Source organism: Chlorocebus sabaeus, chromosome 10, assembly GCF_047675955.1.
Source record: "Chlorocebus sabaeus isolate Y175 chromosome 10, mChlSab1.0.hap1, whole genome shotgun sequence".
Lineage (NCBI taxonomy): Eukaryota > Metazoa > Chordata > Mammalia > Primates > Cercopithecidae > Chlorocebus > Chlorocebus sabaeus.
In genome coordinates this window covers 101361712-101385656 of record NC_132913.1, presented here as the reverse complement: position 1 = coordinate 101385656, position 23945 = coordinate 101361712, and the positions used below count along the sequence as shown (strand labels likewise).

The 23945-nt window shown below is 37.1% G+C and overlaps 1 protein-coding gene across 1 annotated transcript in view; it reads right to left on the bottom strand.

The window, feature by feature from the left end:
* Positions 1–23945, bottom strand: part of LOC119625297 (sperm-associated antigen 16 protein) — a 572840-nt gene that overhangs the window by 484810 nt on the left and 64085 nt on the right. Inside the window, exon 2 of the mRNA XM_038001577.2 lies at positions 16416–16601. Within this exon, the coding sequence (XP_037857505.2) occupies positions 16416–16601 (186 nt within the window). The remainder of the gene's footprint in view (positions 1–16415; positions 16602–23945) is intronic.

The following is a 23945-nucleotide window of genomic DNA, read 5'->3' as shown; positions in this document are numbered from 1 at the left end:
TCTGTAGGTTGCCGGTTCACTCTGATGGTAGTTTCTTTTGCTGTGCAGAAGCTCTTTAGTTTAATGAGATCCCATTTGTCAATTTTGGCTTTTGCTGCCGTTGCTTTTGGTGTTTTAGACATGAAGTCTTTGCCCATGCCTATGTCCTGAATGGTACTACCTAGGTTTTCCTCTAGGGTTTTTATGGTATTAGGTCTAACATTTAAGTCTCTAATCCATCTTGAATTAATTTTCGTATAAGGAGTAAGGAAAGGATCCAGTTTCAGCTTTCTACTTATGGCTAGCCAATTTTCCCAGCACCATTTATTAAATAGGGAATCCTTTCCCCATTTCTTGTTTCTCTCAGGTTTGTCAAAGATCAGATGGCTGTAGATGTGTGGTATTATTTCTGAGGACCCTGTTCTGTTCCATTGGTCTATATCTCTGTTTTGGTACCAGTACCATGCTGTTTTGGTTACTGTAGCCTTGTAGAATAGTTTGAAGTCAGGTAGCGTGATGCCTCCAGCTTTGTTCTTTTGACTTAGGATTGTCTTGGAGATGCGGGCTCTTTTTTGGTTCCATATGAAATTTAAAGCAGTTTTTTTCCAATTCTGTGAAGAAACTCATTGGTAGCTTGATGGGGATGGCATTGAATCTATAAATAACCTTGGGCAGTATGGCCATTTTCACGATATTGATTCTTCCTATCCATGAGCATGGTATGTTCTTCCATTTGTTTGTGTCCTCTTTTATTTCACTGAGCAGTGGTTTGTAGTTCTCCTTGAAGAGGTCCTTTACATCCCTTGTAAGTTGGATTTGTAGGTATTTTATTCTCTTTGAAGCAATTGTGAATGGAAGTTCATTCATGATTTGGCTCTCTGTTTGTCTGTTACTGGTGTATAAGAATGCTTGTGATTTTTGCACATTAATTTTGTATCCTGAGATTTTGCTGAAGTTGCTGATCAGCTTAAGGAGATTTTGGGCTGAGACAATGGGGTTTTCTAAATATACAATCATGTCATCTGCAAACAGGGACAATTTGACTTCTTCTTTTCCTAACTGAATCCCCTTGATTTCTTTCTCTTGCCTGATTGCCCTAGCCAGAACTTCCAACACTATGTTGAATAGGAGTGGTGAGAGAGGGCATCCCTGTCTTGTGCCAGTTTTCAAAGGGAATTTTTCCAGTTTTTGCCCATTCAGTATGATATTGGCTGTGGGTTTGTCATAAATAGCTCTTATTATTTTGAGGTACGTTCCATCAATACCGAATTTATTGAGCGTTTTTAGCATGAAGGGCTGTTGAATTTTGTCAAAAGTCTTTTCTGCATCTATTGAGATAATCATGTGGTTCTTGTCTTTGGTTCTGTTTATATGCTGGATTATGTTTATTGATTTGTGAATGTTGAACAAGCCTTGCATCCCAGGGATGAAGCCCACTTGATCATGGTGGATAAGCTTTTTGATGTGCTGCTGAATCCGGTTTCCCAGTATTTTATTGAGGATTTTTGCATCGATGTTCATCAGGGATATTGGTCTAAAATTCTCTTTTTTTTGTTGTGTCTCTGCCAGGCTTTGGTATCAGGATGATGTTGGCCTCATAAAATGAGTTAGGGAGGATTCCCTCTTTTTCTATTGATTGGAATAGTTTCAGAAGGAATGGTACCAGCTCCTCCTTGTACCTCTGGTGGAATTCAGCTGTGAATCCATCTGGTCCTGGACTTTTTTTCGTTGGTAGGCTATTAATTATTGCCTCAATTTCAGAGCCTGCTATTGGTCTATTCAGGGATTCAACTTCTTCCTGGTTTAGTCTTGGAAGAGTGTAAGTGTCCAGGAAATATCCAGTTCTTCTAGATTTTCTAGTTTATTTGCGTAGAGGTGTTCATAGTATTCTTGATGGTACTTTGTATTTCTGTGGGGTCGGTGGTGATATCCCCTTTATCATTTTTTATTGCGTCTATTTGATTCTTCTCTCTTTTCTTCTTTATTAGTCTTGCTAGCTGTCTGTCAATTTTGTTGATCTTTTCAAAAAACCAACTCCTGGATTCATTGATTTTTTGGAGGGTTTTTTGTGTCTCTATCTCCTTCAGTTCTGCTCTGATCTTAGTTATTTCTTGCCTTCTGCTAGCTTTTGAATGTGTTTGCTCTTGCTTCTCTAGTTCTTTTAATTGTGATGTTAGAGTGTCAATTTTAGATCTTTCCTGCTTTCTCTTGTGGGCATTTAGTGCTATAAATTTCCCTCTACACACTGCTTTAAATGTGTCCCAGAGATTCTGGTATGTTGTATCTTTGTTCTCATTGGTTTCAAAGAACATCTTTATTTCTGCCTTCATTTCATTATGTACCCAGTAGTCATTCAGGAGCAGGTTGTTCAGTTTCCATGTAGTTGAGCGGTTTTGATTGAGTTTCTTAGTCCTGAGTTCTAGTTTGATTGCACTGTGGTCTGAGAGACAGTTTGTTATAATTTCTGTTCTTGTACATTTGCTGAGGAGTGCTTTACTTCCAATTATGTGGTCAATTTTGGAATAAGTGCGATGTGGTACCGAGAAGAATGTATATTCTGTTGATTTGGGGTGGAGAGTTCTATAGATGTCTATTAGGTCTGCTTGCTGCAGAGATGAGTTCAATTCCTGGATATCCTTGTTAACTTTCTGTCTCGTTGATCTGTCTAATGTTGACAGTGGAGTGTTGAAGTCTCCCATGATTATTGTATGGGAGTCTAAGTCTCTTTGTAAGTCTCTAAGGACTTGCTTTATGAATCTGGGTGCTCCTGTATTGGGTGCATATATATTTAGGATAGTTAGCTCTTCCTGTTGAATTGATCCCTTTACCATTATGTAATGGCCTTGTCTCTTTTGATCTTTGATGGTTTAAAGTCTGTTTTATCAGAGACTAGTATTGCAACCCCTGCTTTTTTTGATTCTCCATTTGCTTGGTAAATCTTCCTCCATCCCTTTATTTTGAACCTATGTATGTCTCTGCATGTGAGATGGGTCTCCTGAATACAGCAGACTGATGGGTCTTGACTCTTTATCCAGTTTGCCAGTCTGTGTCTTTTAATTGGAGCATTTAGTCCATTTACATTTAAGGTTAATATTGTTATGTGTGAACTTGATCCTGCCATTATGATATTAACTGGTTATTTTGCTCGTTAGTTGATGCAGTTTCTTCCTAGCCTCGATGGTCTTTACATTTTGGCATGTTTTTGTAATGGCTGGTACCGGTTGTTCCTTTCCATGCTTAGTGCTTCCTTCAGGGTCTCTTGTAAGGCAGGCCTAGTGGTGACAAAATCTCTAAGTATTTGCTTATCTGTAAAGCATTTTATTTCTCCTTCACTTATGAAACTTAGTTTGGCTGGATATGAAATTCTGGGTTTAAAATTCTTTTCTTTAAGAATGTTGAATATTGGCCCCCACTGGACAACAAAGAAATTAAAGTCTCTTGTCTCTTCCTATATAAGGACATTAATCTCATTCACGAGGGCTCTACCTTCATGATCTAATTAATTCCCAAAGGCCTCACTTTCAGATATCATCCCATGGGGAATTTAGGCTTTAACACATGAGTTTTGGAGGGACACCAACATTTAGTCCATAGAAGTCGCCATTATTTATTTTCCTATATGCACACTTTTGAGTATTCCACTCCGACATGAACTATAATATTGACCATATGACTTGCTTTGGTCAATGATACAATAGTAAGTAAGGTTTGAATGAGTTCTTGTTAATTGGAGCTTGCTTTTTCTTGCTGCTGGCCCATTTCTGCTACTATGTGGAAATGAGATATCACATAGAAACTTTCCCCAGCTGTTCCAACTGAAGCTAGAAACAGGTGAATGACTATTCCAGACTCCCCAGCTCCAGGTAAGTCAATACAGAAGAAATACCCAACCAACACCCAGAGAAAAAGGAAATATAAATCATTGATGGATTTGGTGGAAGAATAAAAATGTTCTTCTGTTTCTTCTATTTGCTCAGTGACATAAAAATCCATGTTGTCACTCAGAGAAAAAGTGACTGCGGAGAATGTTAGGGATCTGAATATCGAGGAGAAAGGTATGAAATACTCATCTTATATTGTAGAAAGTTAATTGACAGAGAAAATTCAGTTTTTCAACTTGTGAGTTGAGGTTATAAACATGAAATGAAACAGGTCAGCCTGATTCTGATTTTTTTCCATAGCCATGCTCAGCTGAACAGATGTAGGCAAAGCAGGCAGAGAATTAGGTTTAGCCAGAGTTGGGGTTTTGACAGGCAAGAAATGTGGAAGAAGAGAGGGGCAGGAAATTGAAACTATGTGAGGAAGACCTTGGCATCTACTCAGGGGAAGAAGGAAAGAAGAGGAGGCTATTATCAAGGGCAAAATAATAAAAAGGTGTAAGCAATTAGTTACTAATACTGCTGGTATCAAAGAATTGTTGCAGTGACTGATTAGAGTATACAAGCTGGAGAGAGAAGAATTGGTGCTCACAGTCTAGAAAACGTAAAATCAAGACTTGAAAGAAGTTGGAACCAAGGGAGGAAGAAACTGTGAGACTAGTGTGTTGGCTGGACTTTCAGATTGGATTCAATGTCCATGTTGCAAACAAGGATGATAGTAAGTCAAGCGCTATGTTATTCAAAATATGATGAGAGTAATGAAGGGGCCAGTATATGACTAAAATGGAATGGAAGCTAACGGTATAGTCACAAAGCAAGTACGTATAAAAAGCTGTAATTTTGTGGGAGGAGAGAGGAAGTAAAGTGGTCTAGACGTGAAGAGCAGGAGGGAACGTAAGTTATTAGTTAAGAAATTAATTCAACAAATGTTTACTACTTTCCCAGTATGTTCCAAGCTCAGTGTTTTGACTACTAGAAACCCATTAGTGAATAAACAAATAAAATTTGTGAAATTTGTGTCACAATCCCAAGAACAATCTATCTCTCTGTATATATGTATATGTGTGTGTTTATGTGTGTGTCTATATATGTATGCAAAATTTTAAAATAAATTATATTTATATACCTCAGTGATAGCATCCACATTCTTAACGTTCATTATGATTATAAATCTCCAGAGAAGGATTAAAAAGAAGGAGTTACAGGCTCAATTAGAAAAGGAAATTGATATTCTCAAAGGATGGATAGCCAGTATAAGCAAGAAGATAAATTGTACATTGAAGGGACTGAGGATATAGAATATTTTGTTGATGACAGATATTTAATTCCAAACCATGCAGTGGAAGGAGATCAGAGGTAAGTGAGAGATAGAGTCTGACTGGTGGATATATGAACAATATCTAGAATATAATGGCTGGCATTTTGGTGGTGACCCAGATAAATAAGGCTGTTAATTTAATGATATTAATCCTGATGGCCTCACAAGAGAAGGTGAACAATCATTTTCAATTTAGGGTTTGGTTCCTTGGTGGTTTGTAAGAATATGAACATAGATAATGAGAATCATTGTAACTCAGGTAATGAAGAGATAATTTGTTGTTAGAGATATCACTGAAAGCCTCAAGTCTAACACAATGCAGACTGTTTATAAATAAGTTAGGAGAAAATAAGAGTTAGGGGTAAGAAGTTATTGTATATATAATTTATGTGTATTTGTTAATTAAAATGTTATTTGTATAAGAGATTTACAATTCATAAAGATTAGGAACATAGGTACTATTATTGGGGTGCAGATATATAATTTATGATTATAGTTTTGCATAAACATATGCTATATTAATTTATGTATGTAAAGTAGTGTAGTTAATTTATTCTGGAGATACCGGCATTAACATTTTCTAAAAAGTGCATTTGATTTGTGACCAGAAGCAGGTGGCTCATGCTTGTAATCCTCTCTACTCTGGAGAATAAGGCAGGAGGATCAATTGGAGCCAGTAATTGGATACCAGCCTGGGCAACATAAGGAGACTGCTATTCCTAAAAAATAATAAATAAATACATAATTACCCAGGTGTAGCTGTGCCTGCCAGTAGTCTCAGCTACTCAGGAGGTTGAGGCAGGAGGACTGCTCGGGATCAAGCGTTCCGGGCTACAGTGAGCTATGATTGTATCACTGCACTCCAGCCCAGGCAACACAGCAAGATGCTATCTCTAAAATAACTTTTTAAAAATTTTCACAAAATAGCTAGAAAAATATACAATGAAATAAATCATATGTCACCTCTAAAATTGGAACCATCAGAGGTTTTCATAAATGTGTCAGATATTTTGGCACAGCTAATTTTAAAAAGTTAAATGCCCACTTTTTTAATGGTAGTTATGGCTGTTATATAATTACATGTTTTGTGTTTCTAGGTTAAAATTTTGCACCTTTTCAAATGCATATTTATAAAATTACCATAAATTTTCAATAGTACGTATATGCCTTGAATTTGTAGATAAGAAATTTTACTAGGACATGTATTGAAACAAAATACAAAAGATAACTATGTCATTCTACATCTTCAACGTTAAATAGGAAAACACTATTTTTGGATCCCTCTGAATTTGTCTGCATATGTAAGACATAATTTTTACTAGCCAGAGATAAAAATTTTAAACATAAACAGGTTGAGATACAGCACATCTTTATATTATTATTTCTAATTGTTATTGCTGAATAGCATTTTATAATGATTCTTGCTAATGTGTACTTTTCTAAACTTCACTATTTTCTTCCTTACTCAAAACAAAAAGCAAACTGACATAATAATCCCAAAGCAAATTGAAATAGAACCATCACAGGAAAGTTTGCTCTTCATGTGAAAACTGCTTCAAACGATCTTAATTGGGTCGTTTATGTGTGACAGGTACCTGAAAAGAATCCTAAAGCTCGTGAAAACTAAAATCATCTTTGTAAAGATAAGAAGGCTTGGCACCATTTTCAATGTTCACCTCATTGGTGGCTTATTACTCCAAAGGTTCTTAATTCTTTCCATCAATAGAGAACTAGGATTCATTCATGACATCTGAGGAAGAGAGTCACTCTCAGTGATACCCCCTTGTCATCTCTAGTGGGAAGGAATTAATCTTTTGATCAATGGCCAAGTCAGGGAGTTTGTCTAATGATTTATAAGGCACAGGTAACCAGTGACACTTTTCTCTACAATGTAAGCTGCACAAGGGCAAGGGTCTGGACCATTCCATTCAGTGCTATATCCCCAGCTCCAGGGATATGACTAGGTGCAGAGTTGGTAAATATTGGATAAATAAACAATCAGTTTCTAAGTAGGAGTGATTTTTAGTAATTAGTTGTCAAATTTAGTGAAGGATATAAGAAAGCATGGAAAAAAATCAGGAAGGGATATTTTTCTAGAAGGTAGAATTCTGCTGGAGGTATTGCTTCCCTCATGACTCATTCTAGATTGCATGGAGACCAAAGATTATTCCATGGTTCCTTAACTGAAGATGGTCCAGTCTTTTTACCCAGAACACAAGTTAACAAGTTCTGCTCTTTTTGATAAGTGTTAGGATTTTGCACAAACTCATATCAGACAATGGGAGGTAACATTACTTAAATTTTCTATCGAAATTATATTTTCTAGTCCTTTAAGAGAAAAAAAACCCTCATCTTTATTATCTAAACAGAAACGATTTTCCACATAACAGTATAGTTTAACCATAAGAAAGTATTTAGTTTAATTCTGCCAAAATTGTATTGCTTGCCATTTTTTATGTTTAGTAACCAGTTTACTTCTTTTATTTTGATTTGCTGTCCTTGGACATTTGATTTGTTTCCATAGTAATTGAATCAAATTTTAAATTTTTATTGAAATTAAAACCGTTTTAATAATTACAAAAACAATGTTTTAGGGATATAATAATAATGGTTGCTGTCTGAAAAAAATGGTTTTAAAAGCTCGGTTTTGGAGTAATAGATAATACATAAATATTTTGATTGAGATTTACAATATTTAAGATAGTTAAATAATTAGTTTTTGCCACTCTATAATTAATTTTGAGCTGAATAAACTCACTTCATCAATACAAATAAGTATACATAAATGTGTGAGAATACACACACACATGCATGCATGTACAATTAAATCTTAAATATAAAACAAACGTGATTTTCATTTTTTACCTCAGGTGGACTATGGCTACATATCAGTTTAACATACATTAGTGCAGAAATACACTAAACCCTGTTAGTTATCAGCATCGAGGAGGACTAAGACTTACACATTGACCAGATTATTTTGTGTAGAGTTGGAGAAAAGGTGTTGCGTATTTCACATGGTAAAGTTCTTGCTTCAATTGGCAGTAATAAAGCAGAAATTTACCATGTCATAAAATATATATATATATATTCACTCTTTTTGGAATATCTTTAATTTCATTTGTACTCATTCTAATTATGTCTAATATATAGCTTTTTTTGGTTTATGAGAGAACAAACAGAAAGTGTACATTATGTAGCATGTTAGATCCAAATTATACAATTCATTGATATGTAATAGCATTTACTGTAGAAAGGAATAGGGATGAATTTTAAAATCCTAATGACATTTACCTTTTTTTTAAATTATTGATCCATGTATACTGGTATCAAAGAACATTCACATCAAGTTTATTGCAGTGGACACTTGCTTGAGCCAATCTTCACACATACACACAAAGCCATATTGAATGTGAAAAGAGATTCTCAATTTTTCAATCATGACATAACTTGCTAAATGAAATCTGAACTTTAGTTTTAATACAATTTTCTTCACAAGGTAGGTATTTCTTGAATAGTGCTTATTAATTATGTAATTTTGGGAGGGAAAGGAAACGAAAAAATACATGCTGTATTCTGTTTTCTTCACTTTTTGTGCTTATTTATGTGTTTATGCTCCATAATACTCAGATATCATTTCAAGCCCATATGTCAAGGGGGAACAATTCATTTGGATGTACTTGAAAATCCAAGAAGATGTAATAATTAATTATCCTGGTGTAACAGGAGAAATTGATCACAAGAGGTCAATTTAAGTATCTTACTATTTCTTATAATGTAACATAATTACGTTTCAAGCATTACTTTGACAGTCTATTAATATATACCTTGGGTGCCCTTTTAAGTATAAGAAGGCAAAGTGGGAATCTTTACAATATAAGACAGGTATTAATGTACCAATAATCCATGCCCTTGAGTCTTAATACTTCTTCTTACATTATGGTGTTTTAAACCCATTCATATTATACAATATATCCTCCTTTGCTAGCATAGCCAACTTTGCAAATGAAACATAAAGAACATAAAATATACTAATGGAACATTGTGTGTTATAAATACTAAACTCCATTGTATTACTAGTTTGGTGCTATCTTATTATTATTGGTTTTGTAATAAGAACATTTCTTTAATTTTAGAGTCCACTTTCATGCATTGTTTGCCTTCCCCTTCAAAATAATAGTATATATCATTAACAGAAAGTGATTCATTACAACAGTCTTAACATTTCACATCTCCTCTTTCTTAATTGATCTGTTTTCTTTACAAATAGACTTCTTTTTCTGTCATCTCATCCAGCACAGGGGTTATGATTGGCTACATAATTACTAAAATAAAAATGAAGTGATCCTAGGAAGTGTGCAGAAGTGAAACATTCCATTTTCTTCAGTGGAAATGTTAGATGAACAATGAGAAGGCATTCCTCATTCTGTCACGGTTTCTGGATCACCAGTTGATACACCTGGTTGGAAAAGCCTTTTATAATGTTTATATTAGTGTCCCAGTATAAAGAGAATGAGCCTTTGCCTTTCAGTTGTATGAAAATGTAACAGGTCATTTGTTTCCTCTCTCTCTCACAATTCACAGTACACTTCAGAAACTCCTGTTGTCTTTATGTTTCAAATCTATCCAGAATACAATTTTTCTGACCTTCACTATTCTCATGGCTAAAACCTTCTACATCTTTGGCCTGGATTGTTACAATAGAGTTCCCCAATTGGTCTTTTGCCTGTTTTTAAGCTTCCACCCCTCCTCTGCCACTATCTAATCTCAAAACAGTAGCCAGAGTCATCTTATTAGAATGTCAAACAGATTGAGACTCTTCTGCTCAAAACCCTCTAATGATTTCCTGTTTCATTGACATTAAAGGTCAAAGTAATTGACAGGGGTTATAAGGCCCTATGTTATATGTGCACACACATTTAACTGCCTTACCCCCACCATTATCTCATCTGCTCACTTTATTCCAGTCATGCTGGCCTCTTTGTTGCTTAGCAGTCACATGGGTCATGCTACCACCATAGGAAAGCTTTCTGATCAGAAGAGCTTGGCATATTCTCCTCCCAAGTATCTACTTGGCTTGCTGCTTCACCTTATTCAGGTTATCCAAATGTCAACTTTATAACAAGAATTTTCTCGACCTTCCTGTTTAAAATTGCAAGCTTTTCAATGCCTGCTATACCTTTTCACCTTCTGTGCTCTATTTTTCCTCTACAAAATTTGTCAGCTCTAAATATTATACGTAATTATTAATTATTATCATTTTTCATTTGGCTTATTTTCTGCCTCCCGAAATAATGCCATCGACATAAGGGCAGAAGTTATTGTCTATCTTACCCAATATTATAGCTTAGTAACTAGAATAAAGCATAGAACGAAGTGCTCAATGCATATTTGTTGGATCTATAATCAAATAAACCTGTGAGATCAACCACATGGAAGGTACTATTTTTATTCCATCAGCTTAACTACAATGAGCAAAACTCATTCCTATCAGGAAACGTGGTCAATGCTACATAAAATTTAAATTCTTGGTGTTTTTCATTATTTCAGTGAAAGCATCATTATTGAAACAGTGTCCTACTAATGGAGACACTTACAGTTGCATATTTTTATAATGTATAACTAGTCTTACAAGCATTACCTCCATGTAAACCAAGCATTCAACTTACACATGTTGCTATTGGCAAGCAGGACTTCATGGACTCCAACAGCATTGAAATATACAATAAAGATGGGAAGAAAGAAGGGGCAAGAGAAGAAAAAAGAGGGAGTAGACTAGTCATCTATTATCAGCACAAAATTTCCATGATTACTCCTTCAAATAATTTGAGAACACTTCAGAGCTTGTCTTGGTTGCCTTAATAATATGTCATGAGGGAAAAACATATCACCTGAAAAGTATTCATGGGTGCCTATAGTGGACTAGGCAAGCAAAGATACCGTAACAAATAGACTGGAAATATAATGTCTCAAATCAAGTAGAAGTGTCATTTTTTTTTTTTTTTTTTTTTTTTTTGAGATGGAGTCTCACTCTGTTGCTTAGGCTGGAGTGCAGTGGCATGATCTCAGCTCACTGCAAGCTCCGCCTCCCGGGTTCACATCATTCTCTTGCCTCAGCCTTGTGAGTAGCTGGGACTACAGGTGCCCACCACCATGCCCACGTAACTTTTTGTGTTTTTAGTAGAGACTGGGTTTCACCCTGTTAGCCAGGATGGTCTCGATCTCCTGACCTTGTGATCGGCCTGCCTTGGCCTCCCAAAGTGCTGGTATTACAGGCGTGAACCACCGCGCCCAGCCTAGAAGTGTATTTTCTTATTGCTGGAGAGTCCAGAGAATGTTGCAGGCTAACTGGAGTTACAAAACGGGTGGTTTTACTTCAAGCAGCTTGACAATTGTTCTGTCATTTTCAATAATAGGCTTCTAAGATTATTGTGCTCATTGTCATTGGTATTCCATTCCACCACAAGGCAGGACGAATAAGGATACAGTGCCTGCTACTTTAACTAATATTCTATTGTACAGTACTTAGTGACATAGACATACTTAACTAATTGAGGCCAAGAAATATCATTTAAATATACTGCCAAGTGCCCAACTAATATGGAAGAAGGAAAAAGTGGATTCTAGTGAAAAGCTAACAGTCTCTGCCACAGTTTGGCCTTTTTCTCACCAAATATCTGTGTCATCCTTTCTTCCACAAATAGAATATTCACTGACTTTCTTCCCTCCACAACCAAAAAAAGAAACATCCCCAGATCTCTTCTTCAGTTACTGCCTGTCTCACAGTTCATGATCTGTGGCTGACACACAATCTGCATCATTTGGTTCAACAGTGTCACTTGCATTATACGGTAACCAATGAAACAAAATACAAGTTTTTTGCTTCCCACCACCATCACCACCAAGAACACAATGCATCATTGTGAAGTAAGGACAGAATAACTGCGAAATAAACTGTACAGAAAATAGAAACATGAGAAACATGCAAGCATCACTAGTCCAAATAGTGAAAAACTAGGCAGGCATCATGAGGAACTTTGCTGTGGTACTGAGGAAAGTTCCTTGACTGGACCATGGTTGTCTCCCAGAGGAGCACCGTTCCCCATTGTTTTTGTGGCTTCTGACTTAGTTCCATTGTAGGTTCCTTCTTGTTCATTATCCTCTGTGGCCATATTGAGATTGGTGCTATGGTCTCTGCCTGCCTTCTGAACTGTGCAAAAATACAAGTCCACTTTTTTTGGATGCAAGTTTGGGGCTCTGAGGACTGTTTCACTGTTTGAAGAGTCAGGGGGGTTTAAGGATAGGCTCATAGTTTCCTTGTCAATCCAATTCTCTCAAAAACTTGATAGGTTTCTAATATAATTGCTTCCAGGCAATGCAATGCCACAGTAACCACAAAGTAAAGTAAACATAGTTCTTAAACCTTCTTTATTTTCCTCTTCCCATGTAATTGCAAGAGCATCAGACACAATGCACTTAGAAATTAGGACCACAGATTTATCTCCCAACATTTGGGGTCAAGAAGCTGTTGAATTTTACAAGTCCGTCTGTTTCCTACTGTCCTTGATACAAACCACCCAATTCTTGCCTGTGTAACACCTTGTTAAAACAGCTGGAAGAGCTACATTCAGTAACATTTTGACTGTTTCCAACCCCTTTTCTTTCAAGTTACAAGCAAAGCAGGCACATGGTCTGCCTTCCAAATATCAGAGTAACAGTGTGATATAACTGCTCAGCCAAATACCCAGCTACCTTGGAAGAAAAGCAGCCAGGAGTCAACTAGAATACCTGATCTGATATTATAAATATAAATGGTAGATGCATTGCATATTCCCTTATTGCTTCAAAACTGCTGCATTTTAAGTTACTTGTAATCTCATTGAAGGCAATGGTTGAGTATGAGAATTGTCTTAGGTCTATAACACAGGCCAACACTGTTAAGTCATTTCATGAATACTTATTGATTAATGTTATGCACAAATGCCTCTAAATGCCTCTAAAGAAATACAAATTATTTTTTATAGCTGAGATATTTTCTGATTTTTCTATCTCATTTTCATCATTTTATTGATTTGTGTAGGATAAGAGAGCATAATTATATTATAGTTTGAATGTGGATGGGACAGGGAGAATATTTAGAATACTTTTGCCATATTTACTTGTTGATTCACTCTTTAATCATTTATGTGAGTAAACCACCATGTGCCATGCACTCTCTGCTTGGGTTACACTAGTGTGTATGTTTTCAAATGACCACTAAGTGAAATACATAACAATTTATATATCTGATCATTCAGAAGATAATAAAAAAGCTACTGTTAATTATTCACAGAAACCTTGTAGAGTACGGAATTATTTAGACTGAGTGTCATAGGTAATTGTTCACAGATTCTGATTAGTACTTAGTAGATATGAATCTTGATCTGAAGTGTTTTATATTGTTGATGCTTCACAGTGATCCAACTTTTTGGTGAGGAACTAAATGGATCGTCTTACCAAGTATTGTCCAATTCTGAAACAGTTGCAGGGCTAGGGATAGAACACCAATCAAGGCTGTTCAAGACTGACCCAGAAGCTTGAAGGAAAGGATGGGTGTGAAAAGAGAAGAATGTATTCTAAATTCTTTCTTCTCTGGTGACTAATACTGTCTACCAATATAAATTTGTTATTTATTAAGAACTGTGCAGCATGGCCAGGTGCAGTGGTTCACGCCTGCAACCCCAGCACTTTGGGAGGCTGAGGTGGGCGGATCACCTGAGCTCAGAAGTTTGAGAGCAGCCTGGCCAACATGGTGAAACCCCGTCTCTACTAAAAATACAAAAATTAGCCGGGTGGGGTGGTGCGGGCTTGTAGTCCCAGCAACTCGGGAGGCTGAGGCAGGAGAATTGCTTGAACCCAGGAAGCGGAGGTTGCAGTGAACTGAGATTGCGCTACTGCACTCTAGCCTAGGTGACAGAGCAAGATTTGTTGTGTGTGTGTGTGTGTGTGTGTGTGTGTGTGTGTGTGTATGGAGTATATATATATGGAATTATATATTATATATATGGAGTGTATATATATGGAATTATTCAGACTGTCATAGATAATTGTTCATAGATTCTGATCAGCACTCAGTAAATATGAATCTTGATATGAAATTTTTTGTATTGTTGATGTTTCACAGTGATCCAACTTTTTGGTGAGGAACTAAATGGATGTTCTTACCAAGTATTGTCCAATTCTGAAACATACATACATATATATGTGCAGTATCAAGCCAAGAATATATGACACAGTATAGCATAGTTCCACCATCATCCATCTTATCAAGGCAAATAATCTCTTGCCTTAAGTAACTAAGCCAGTTCAAATAATCTATGAAATTTTGAAGAAAGACACTAGTTTTAGACATATCTATATAGTATTGATCTGAGAGTAATTATAAATTAGAGCTTGGAACTTTGTGACTCTGAAAGGCATATCAATAGCCACTATAGAAACAATCAATTTCTACTTTATTTGTCAATACTTATCCACTGCCTCAATGTCAAAATTAGTACAATTTTTTTTTTTTTGTCCTTGATGATGAAAGTGAACTCTTGACAGTAATGGGAAACTTGAAGTTTAAAGAATTTTGGCATCAATCAGAAGCAATTTTGATCTGTTATATCAAGATTTATTGGGCACCAATGGGAAGTCAGTATTTAGATACCAGGGTCATAAAGAAAAGTTGTAAAGTCAAAGTGTTTGAAATCATTCCAAGTAGGGCTGAGACTACTAAGTATTAGTTTTTTAACCATAGTTTGCTTTTAAACACCCTGAGTAGTTAAGAGTTCTAAAGACATATCACATTTTAGAATAGATCACTGTTTTCTATTATGATCCTCAACTAAGTCAAAAGTGATACAAAATTCAAATTAAATACTAGTGTTAAAATTCTATTGATCTATTATAATATTTATGAAATCCAGTCACCCTTATAGAAATATAATAAAGAATTATACATGATTAGACATTCCAGATAAACAGTAAGTACTCATCTGAGAATTAAAAGCTATCTGAAATTGTCACTATTTCAGATAGACATAGGTCTAAAATATGTTGTTCACAATCACGTTTTCTCCTATGGAGCATGCTAATTTTATTTAGCTATAGCTTTATGACTCAGGTGGATCATGCTACTTATCCACTAATGCCCTGGATCTTTCACGGACTTATCAGGATACGGAACTTGCACCTATCATTGTAACAATAATAATTTCACATACAGGATGGTAAAAACTGAATAAAGTTTCTAACCAAGTAACTAAAAAAGGGAAAAGAGAACATTAAAGTTATCATGGAGATAACAACTTCAAGAAAGAGCTACCACCCCTAGGACTGAGCGAACACAGGGAATAAGGTAGACCCTTGAAGGGGGGACCTTCAAAATGGAACCTCAGTCCTCTGAGGAGAGGGCACTTCTCTGCTGTTATGGGTGTTCCTCTGACTGGATGGAGGCCCTTCCAGAGCTGGGACCACAGACTACTGAGAAAGTTTGATGGATGATATATAACCCCTTAGCTGAAGGAGTTAGCATATTTGATAGTAGCTACATTTACCTCTTTGTATCATATTTGCAAACCTAACAGAATGTAATGAACACCCAAAATATACGGGTGATAGTAATTTCAATATTTTAAACATAATGACTTTGTCTATCTTGAATTAAAATCAAAACATAACACTTCCAAATCCACATGATATGTATAGGATTTTACATACAATACAATATACTATTTCCTACAGTTTGTGAATTAACAAGAAACATTTAATCAAGAATATCACAACATAACAAATTAAGCATAAAGAAAATAATTAGTTCTGTTAGATGTATGTTCATTAAACTATTAAATTTAACAGTACAGAGTGATAACAAGCCCGTGGAAAGCAGAACTAAAAATCCAACTCTTTAAAAGAAGTATTTGTTTCTATACTGCTTAAAACAAACAGCTTTCCAATGAAGCAATTCTAATCTTATTACACAGGCTTGATCTTGATACTTATATTTAGAAAGAAATTATTATATCAACAAAGATTAATGGAGTTAGAAATGGATTTCACAAAGATTATTTAAGTAACTCTCTATAATCTTATCAACTAACAGTTTCTTTTAATGTTTCCCAGGGGTAGCAACGAGAAAAAAAAAAAAAAAAAAAAAGAACTTTACCTATGTGTATGTATCAACACAGAGGATTAGTAATGTTTAAAGTACTGCTTACCTATTAACATCCCAGATTTTGCTAGTTTTATCCAGTGAGGAGGAAGCCACAAAATTGCCGCAGGAGTGCCACGTGCAGGACCATACTGCGTGACTGTGTCCTTCAAAGGTCAAAATGCAATCGCCTTTACATAGATCCCATAATTTAACTGTAGTGTCACCACTTGAAGTAGCCAATTTGTTGCCACTATTTGCAAAAACATAAAAACACAGCTTGTTTAAAAAGTAACATAATTAAGTTTTATGAATACTGCATTCTATAAGTAATTTGTGTGTATGTATATGTATCTGATTTATTTTTACTTGTAGTGGCATATCTAAATGACTAAATATTATTATCTTATTTGAGTCTACACAATTGCTAACTTGAATTGCTTAGTAATTCAAGCTGAAGAGAGAAACTGCTGCTGTCTAGTTTCTAGATTAATTCTTCTAGATTAATTCACTAAATTAGTGTTTTCGTTACCACGTGTTTGTTTGGCTCAGCGTTGTACATATTAGGCTCTGTGGATAATCGGACCTCAGAACAATAAAAATTTAGAGATGAGCAAAATCAGTTTCAAAAACATAATACAATATGAAACAGTAAGTCAGCATTGCTTATGTTTAGATTAATTAAGTGCTTCAGGAGTGCAGTTTGGATGAAGGAAGAAGTGAATCAGGAATGAGATATCTTTGAGTTAGGTCATGAGAGATCAAAGAGATGTTTAAGGGCTGGGTGGTTGAGCATGACTCATTCAATTTTGCCTTTCGGTAATTAGTAGACCTCAAAGCAGTGGCTTTCAAGTGGTGGACATAAAAGCTAGTTTAAGAAATGGGTAGGTGTCAGGCTTGGACGCGGTCCCAGCACTTTGGGTGGCCGAGGCCGGCGAATCGCATGAGGTCAGGAGTTGTAGAACAACCTGGTCAACAAGACGAAACCCCATCTCTACTAAAAATACAAAAACTAGCCAGGCATGGTGGCACGTGCCTGTAATCCCAGCTACATGGGAGGCTGGGGCAGGAGAGTCGCTTGAACCCAGGGGACAGAGGTTTCAGTGAGCTGAGATCACACCACTGCACTGCAGCCTGGATGACAGAGTAAGACTCAGTCTTAAAAAAAAAAAAAAAAAAAAAAAAAATGGGTAGTTTTCAATGACACTAACAGAAACATCTAGTTGGTTGTGTATGTGTGTGTGTGCGTGTGTAACATCAGCTGCAAGAAAATTTTACTTCCATCATCTTCTACACATCCTTCTGCAATGCATGCTTTTTAAATGTGTTCTCTTAGGTACTTTCTCTCATCAAATTGTAATAAACCACTTATTTATCCTCCTCCTCCCTGCCAGACTGTTTTACGATGGAGAACTGCGTTTCATCTCTGTTTCTACAGCATCAAGCCTTATGACTGACCAATTAAAGTGCTTAGTAAATGCTTTAGAGTAAGTAAATAAATAAATGCATGCATGCATGAATGAAATTATGCTACAAATGAAGAAGAAAAAGTTCCTGGCATCTCTGACAGAGGGAATAATAGGATAAAAAAAAATTGATTTCTTGCTCATAGGCTTGGGTATTTTTCAGTTAAGAGGGAAATGTAATTTTTATCTGCAGCAGAGAAACAGTCACCATGAGAGAGGAAGAGCTTGAAGTTTCTGGAGAGAAGGTGGATTATACAGTGAGGATATTCTCATTTGAGTTAGAAAAGAATATCCAAGGGGCCGGGCACAGCAGTTCACACCTGTAACCCTAGCACTTTGGGAGGCCAAGGCGGGCAGATCATGATGTCAGGAGATAGAGACCATCCTGGCCAACATGGTGAAACCCCATCTCTACTAAAAATACAAAAAATTAGCTGGCATGGTGGCACATGCCTGTAATCCCAGTTATTCGGGAGGCTGAGGCAGGAAATCACTTGAACCCGGAAGGCAGAGGTTGCAGTGAGCTGAGATCACACCACTGCACTCCAGCTTGGGGGACAGAATGAGACTCCGTCTCAAAAAAAAAAAAAGAGAAGAGGAGAGGAGAGGAGAGGAGAAGAGAGGAGAGGAGAGGAGAGGAGAGGAGAGGAGAGGAGAGGAGAGGAGAGGAGAGGAGAGGAGAAGAGAGGAGAGGAGAGGAGATTCAGTTGATTTTTCAAATTTGACTAGCTGAAAAATCACCAAATGGCAGCTAGTCCCTTCATCAATAAAAACTGGTTTTGCCACAATTGTTTGCACATATGTTTGTCATTCAGAATTTTAGTTTTTAATATTAGACTGAACAATACATTTATCTAAAAACATACATGTAAAAAAATTTAAAAATTATTTAAGCATGCATCTTTCTCAAATCATGTTATTATGGACCAAAATATTAGCACAGGATAAAAATTATTGTGGTGTGTTTCTGCCTGTTGCTGAAAAACTGTCTCATATAAGTTTTATATGCTTCTCTTGCACTTTAAACCATGTGCCAGGCAAAAAAAAAAAAAAAAAAAAAATCACACTGGAATAATTACAACTAGAATGAAGCAGTATTATTTCTTTGTGAGTGCCATAACTGATTTTTAGTCAACAATAAACAATATTCCCATAAGTTTTTAATATATTGAGATTAGAGTTCATATACTAAACCCAAAATATATCAAATATAAATTTCTGAATATTCTTTCAAAATGGTTTTGCCTTTCAAAAGACATGGCCTGAAATATGGAAAACTGTATACCTTTGGTTCATGAAAAAATAAAGGCCATTTCTCAGGGCTGAGAGAAATCAAGAGAGAGAAAAAGAATGGTACACTAAAACCAAAAAGGTGTGTTTTAAGAGATGCAAAAGATCAGAGTTTCCCTGGGCTCCACACAAATAGAAGGAACCAAAGCTCTTGCAAAGAGCAAAAGTGAATGTTATAGACTGTTTGTGCCACTCCTTCCCCAGATCCATATGTTGATGCCCTAATTCCAATGTGGCAGTATTTAGAGGTAGGGCCTCTGGGAAATAACTAGGTTTAGACAAGCTCATGAGCGTGGGGACCCCATAATGGGATTAGTGCCTTTAGAATAAGTGGAAGAGACTGGAGGTAACTCTCTCCCTGTACTGTGAGGACACAGCAAGAAGGCAGCCATTTACAAGCCAAGAAGGGGGGCCCCACCAGAACCTGATCAGGTTGGCACTCTGATCTTAGACTTCTAGCCTCCAAGACTGTGATAAATTAATTTCTGTTATTCGAGCTACCCAGTCTCTGTTATTTTGTTATGGCAGCCTGAGCTGACTAATAATGTGGATCCACGCTGTTGGTATACAGCCCAAGTTATTAGAAATTAGCTACTCAAAATTCTGCAAATAAAATTCAACCAAGTATGAGCTTACAAAATTATTCTCAAACACATAATCGGAAATAAGAAGCCATGACTGAGGATGAGCTAATACATTTAACAAATACATATACCCTGAAGGACACTAGTTGTTATAATTAAAGGGTACAAAATATAACTGTAAGCATATAAGGAAATAACAGATACAATAAAAAGATCAAACCACATAAGGTTATAACGTGAATCTGCAGATCTGAAAAAATATATATTTATACATTTAAAAATAAAATTATTAAAATTAAGAAATCAATGGATGGGTTAAAAAGCTTATGAGAAACAGCAAAATTCAGAGTAAATGAATTGGGAAATAAATCTGGAAACAAATGAAAAAACAAACATTGTATGTTCTCACTCATATGTGGGAGTTAAGCTATGAGACTGCAAAGGCATAAGAATGATACAACGGACTTTGGAGACTTGGAGGAAAGGGTAGAAGGGGGGTGAGGGGTAAAAGACTACAGATTGGGTAAAGTTTATACTGCTCGGGTGATGGGTGCACCAAAATCTCAGAAATCACCACTAAAGACCTTATTCATGTTACCAAACATCACCTGTTCCCCAAAAACCTATGGAAATAAAAAATAAAAATAAATAAATAAAGTACATATTTGAAAAAATTATCCCAGCTAGAGACAGATGAGGAACTGAACACAGTATAGATGTTTAAAAATGTAAAAGATACAATAAAAAAAAGTGTATTGTCCTAATCAAAATTCCAGAAGAGAATGGAAATAAAGAGATAGATGTAACGTTCAAATAATTAAGGTTTGAGAATGTACAGAAATTAGAAAATTTAAGACCTAGAACCACATTATTTGGAAAGAAAAATGTATACCGAACAGGATAAACAGTGGTGCAAATAAAAAGAAATTTTTACTTAGATGCATTTTAGTGAATTGCTGAGCAGCATTGCCAGGAATAAGAATTGTAAGAAAGAAAGAGAGAAAAAAGAAAAATAAGGTTATTTATTTATACAGAGATAAATATGTGTTAGAAACACTAATAAGCACTTTATATATATTTGATCCTCACTATCACTCATAAGATGACTACATTATCTCTAAAACACTTGAACAACATCACAGAGCAAACAAATCACAGGGGTGAAATTTCTTCAAAGAGCTAACATAAAATAATGTTACTCTGGAATTATCAAAAATCTCTCTCAAAACAAGAACAAGGCTGGGCACAGTGGCCCATATCTGTAATCCTAGCACCTTGGGAGGCCAAGGCAGATTACTTGAGGTCAGGAGTTCGACACCAGCCTGGTAAACATGGTGATACCATATCTCCACTAAAAATACAAAAATTAGTCAGATGTGGTGGTGGACACCTGTAGCCCCAGCTACTTGGAAGGCTGAGGCAGGAGAATTGTCTGAACCTGGGAGGCAGAGGTTGCAGTGAGCCAAGATTGTGACACTGCACTCTAGCCTGGGCAACAGAGCAAGACTCCATCTCAAAAAAATTTAAAAAAAAAAAAGGAAGAAAAGGAACAAGAACAAATATTAATGTTCCAACTAAACAAAGCAGTCCTCTCCTACAGAAACTAATAAGCGTATATTTTAGGGACAGAAGATCTGAAAGGGAAGAAATAGTAAACAAACAATTTGGTAAACATGCAAGTATATACAAATATTTGTGCAGATAAATAAATGAAATGCTTGCAAAAATAAAACAAAAACGCTTGTAAAAATAAAAATAACAAAACAATAATGATATTATAATATTAACAATAAAGTTCATGTGTTATTAAGAAGAGAAAGTAAAACCTTGATCAATTTAGGCTTTACTAAATTAAGTCAGCATGGTAAAATGTTAAGGGTGAACACTGTAAGAATAGTAATAGAGCGTATGACTTCTAAACCAGTGTAAGAAAAAAAGAAATGGGTGAGAAAAACTTACAATTATAAACATCTAATATATCTAAAAGAAAACAGGAAAGGAGGAAAAAAGCACTAGAATAAATGACACAAATAGAAAATGAATTTTAAAAATAAGCTTTTAGATGGAAATACCAGCATATGAACAAATCCAACAAACACAAATGGACTAAAGTGTAAGCTGAAAGACATAAAGGAGAAAGATTTTTCAGTTTGGCTAGAAAGAAACAAATTTAGCTATATGATTTTTACACGAGGCATGCTAAACTTCTAAGGATATACGAAGGTTGAGAGTACACAAAGCAAAACAAAGCAAAATGAAAAGTACCAAAAAAAGTTACCTAGGCACAAGGAAATTAAAATAAAGATGAGGGATAGGGCCAAGATGGCGGACTAGAAGCAGCTTATCTGTGCCGCTCTCACAGAGAGGAATTAAAAGGGCAGTCAACACTGACCCTGCAGACCAATCATCTGAGAAACCATGCTGGGATCCACGAAGGCAGCAGAACACAGAGAGCAGAGAGGAGCAAAGCTGTCTGTCTGGGATCAATGTGGGGCCAGAAGAACCTCTCTGAAAATGGGAAAGAGTGAGAGCTCCCCAGGAGATTCATGCTCTCCACAGAGACCTGTACAAGACTGGGAGCAGGAAAATCTGCCTGGCCCCCAACCGTGCTTCCGGATTGAGGGAGAGAGCCACCCAGGCATTTTGCAGGCGCAACTATCAAGTCCAAAGGAACTACAAGCCTTTGACCAGAGAGCAGACCAGCACCAGTGCCATCACCCGAATAAAGGCATAGTTGCAGTGCCTGGAAGCAGTAAGACTGCTCTACCCACCCCCCTGCCAGAGGGGGCTCAGCACCAGGTTCTGGCCCATCAGTCCCACTCCACCCACCCCCACCACTGCTAGGCAGGCAGGCAATGCTTACTAGAGTTCCCAGCCCAGTTGTTCTGCTTTTGTGTAAATTCAGCTGCAGGATACAGCCTCCTGATGTCCCAGGAAACACTCAGGTGGCAGGAGGATGCACATGACCCCACCCACTTTTGCCATGAATAGTCAGGTAGCCAAGAACTGCTAGAGCCTCCAGCCCAGTCATCCACTTCTATGTGAACTCAGCTGGAAGGTGCAGCTTCCTGTTGCCCTGGGAAATACCCAGACAGCACAGCATCATGTGACCTCACCTGCCCTCATCACTGGTTGCCAGGTGAGCAATGTGTGGTAGAGCTTCCAGTGCAGCAGTCCTACTTTTGTTGAACTCAGGTGGAGGGCACAGCCTCTTGCTGCCCTGAAAACACCCAGATAGTAAGGCAGACAACCCCATCCACCCCTGCTACTGATAGCCAGGCAAGTGACACGTGATAGAACTTCTGGCTCAGTGGTCCTGCTTCTGAGGGAACTCAGCTGAGGAGCGCAGGCCTCCTGTTGTCCCAGGAAACACCTGGACAGTAGGGCATGTGATCCCACTGACCATGCAAGGGAGACAACACTTGCTGGGGCTTCTGACCCAGCAGTCTGGCTTCTGTGTGGACTGAGCTAGAGGGCACAGCTTTCTGTTGTCCCAGAAAACACCCAGACAGCAGGGCACATGACCCTGCCTAACCCTGCCACTGGCCGCCAGGCAAGCAATGCCTGATGGAGTTTTTGGCCCAGCAGTTCCACTTCTGTGGGAACTCAACCAGTGGGTAGACTCCTGTTGTCCTAGGAAGCTCCCAGAAAGCAGGACAAGCATTGTCACCAACCCCTGCCAATGGTGGTCAGGTGAGCCACATCTGCTAGGGCTGCTGGCCCAACAGTCCTAGTTTACCCTGAATTTGCTGAGTGGTGCAGGCAGGATCCTGTTGTCCTGGAAACACCCTCTGCCTCCCATAGCCAGATGGGCCACACCCACTAGAGCTTCCAATCCAGAGGTCCCACTTCTGTCTGAACTCTGCAGGCAAGTGCAACCCATGTTTCCCCAGGAAGCACATGGACATCAAATTAAGGCCTACCTGGCAAAAATACAGCTGTCTGCTAACTGCAGCCCTTGTTTGAGGGAACTCAATAGATCAGAATGCCCAACAGAAGAAAGGCAGGCATGCAGAGAGTAATTACAGAGGGCACCACCAAGACCCAGGAGTATAATAGAATCAAAGCCAGTCAACCAAACTCACATTATAACATAATAAAATCCCCAAGGGCATCAATGAAGAAAAAACAAACAAACAAACAAAAAATCAATTGAAAGGACAGAAACTTTAAAGATTGAAGGAACATCAGCCCACACAAATTAGAAAAAGCCAGTGAAAGAACTCTGAAAACTCGAAAAGCCAGAGTACCTTCTTT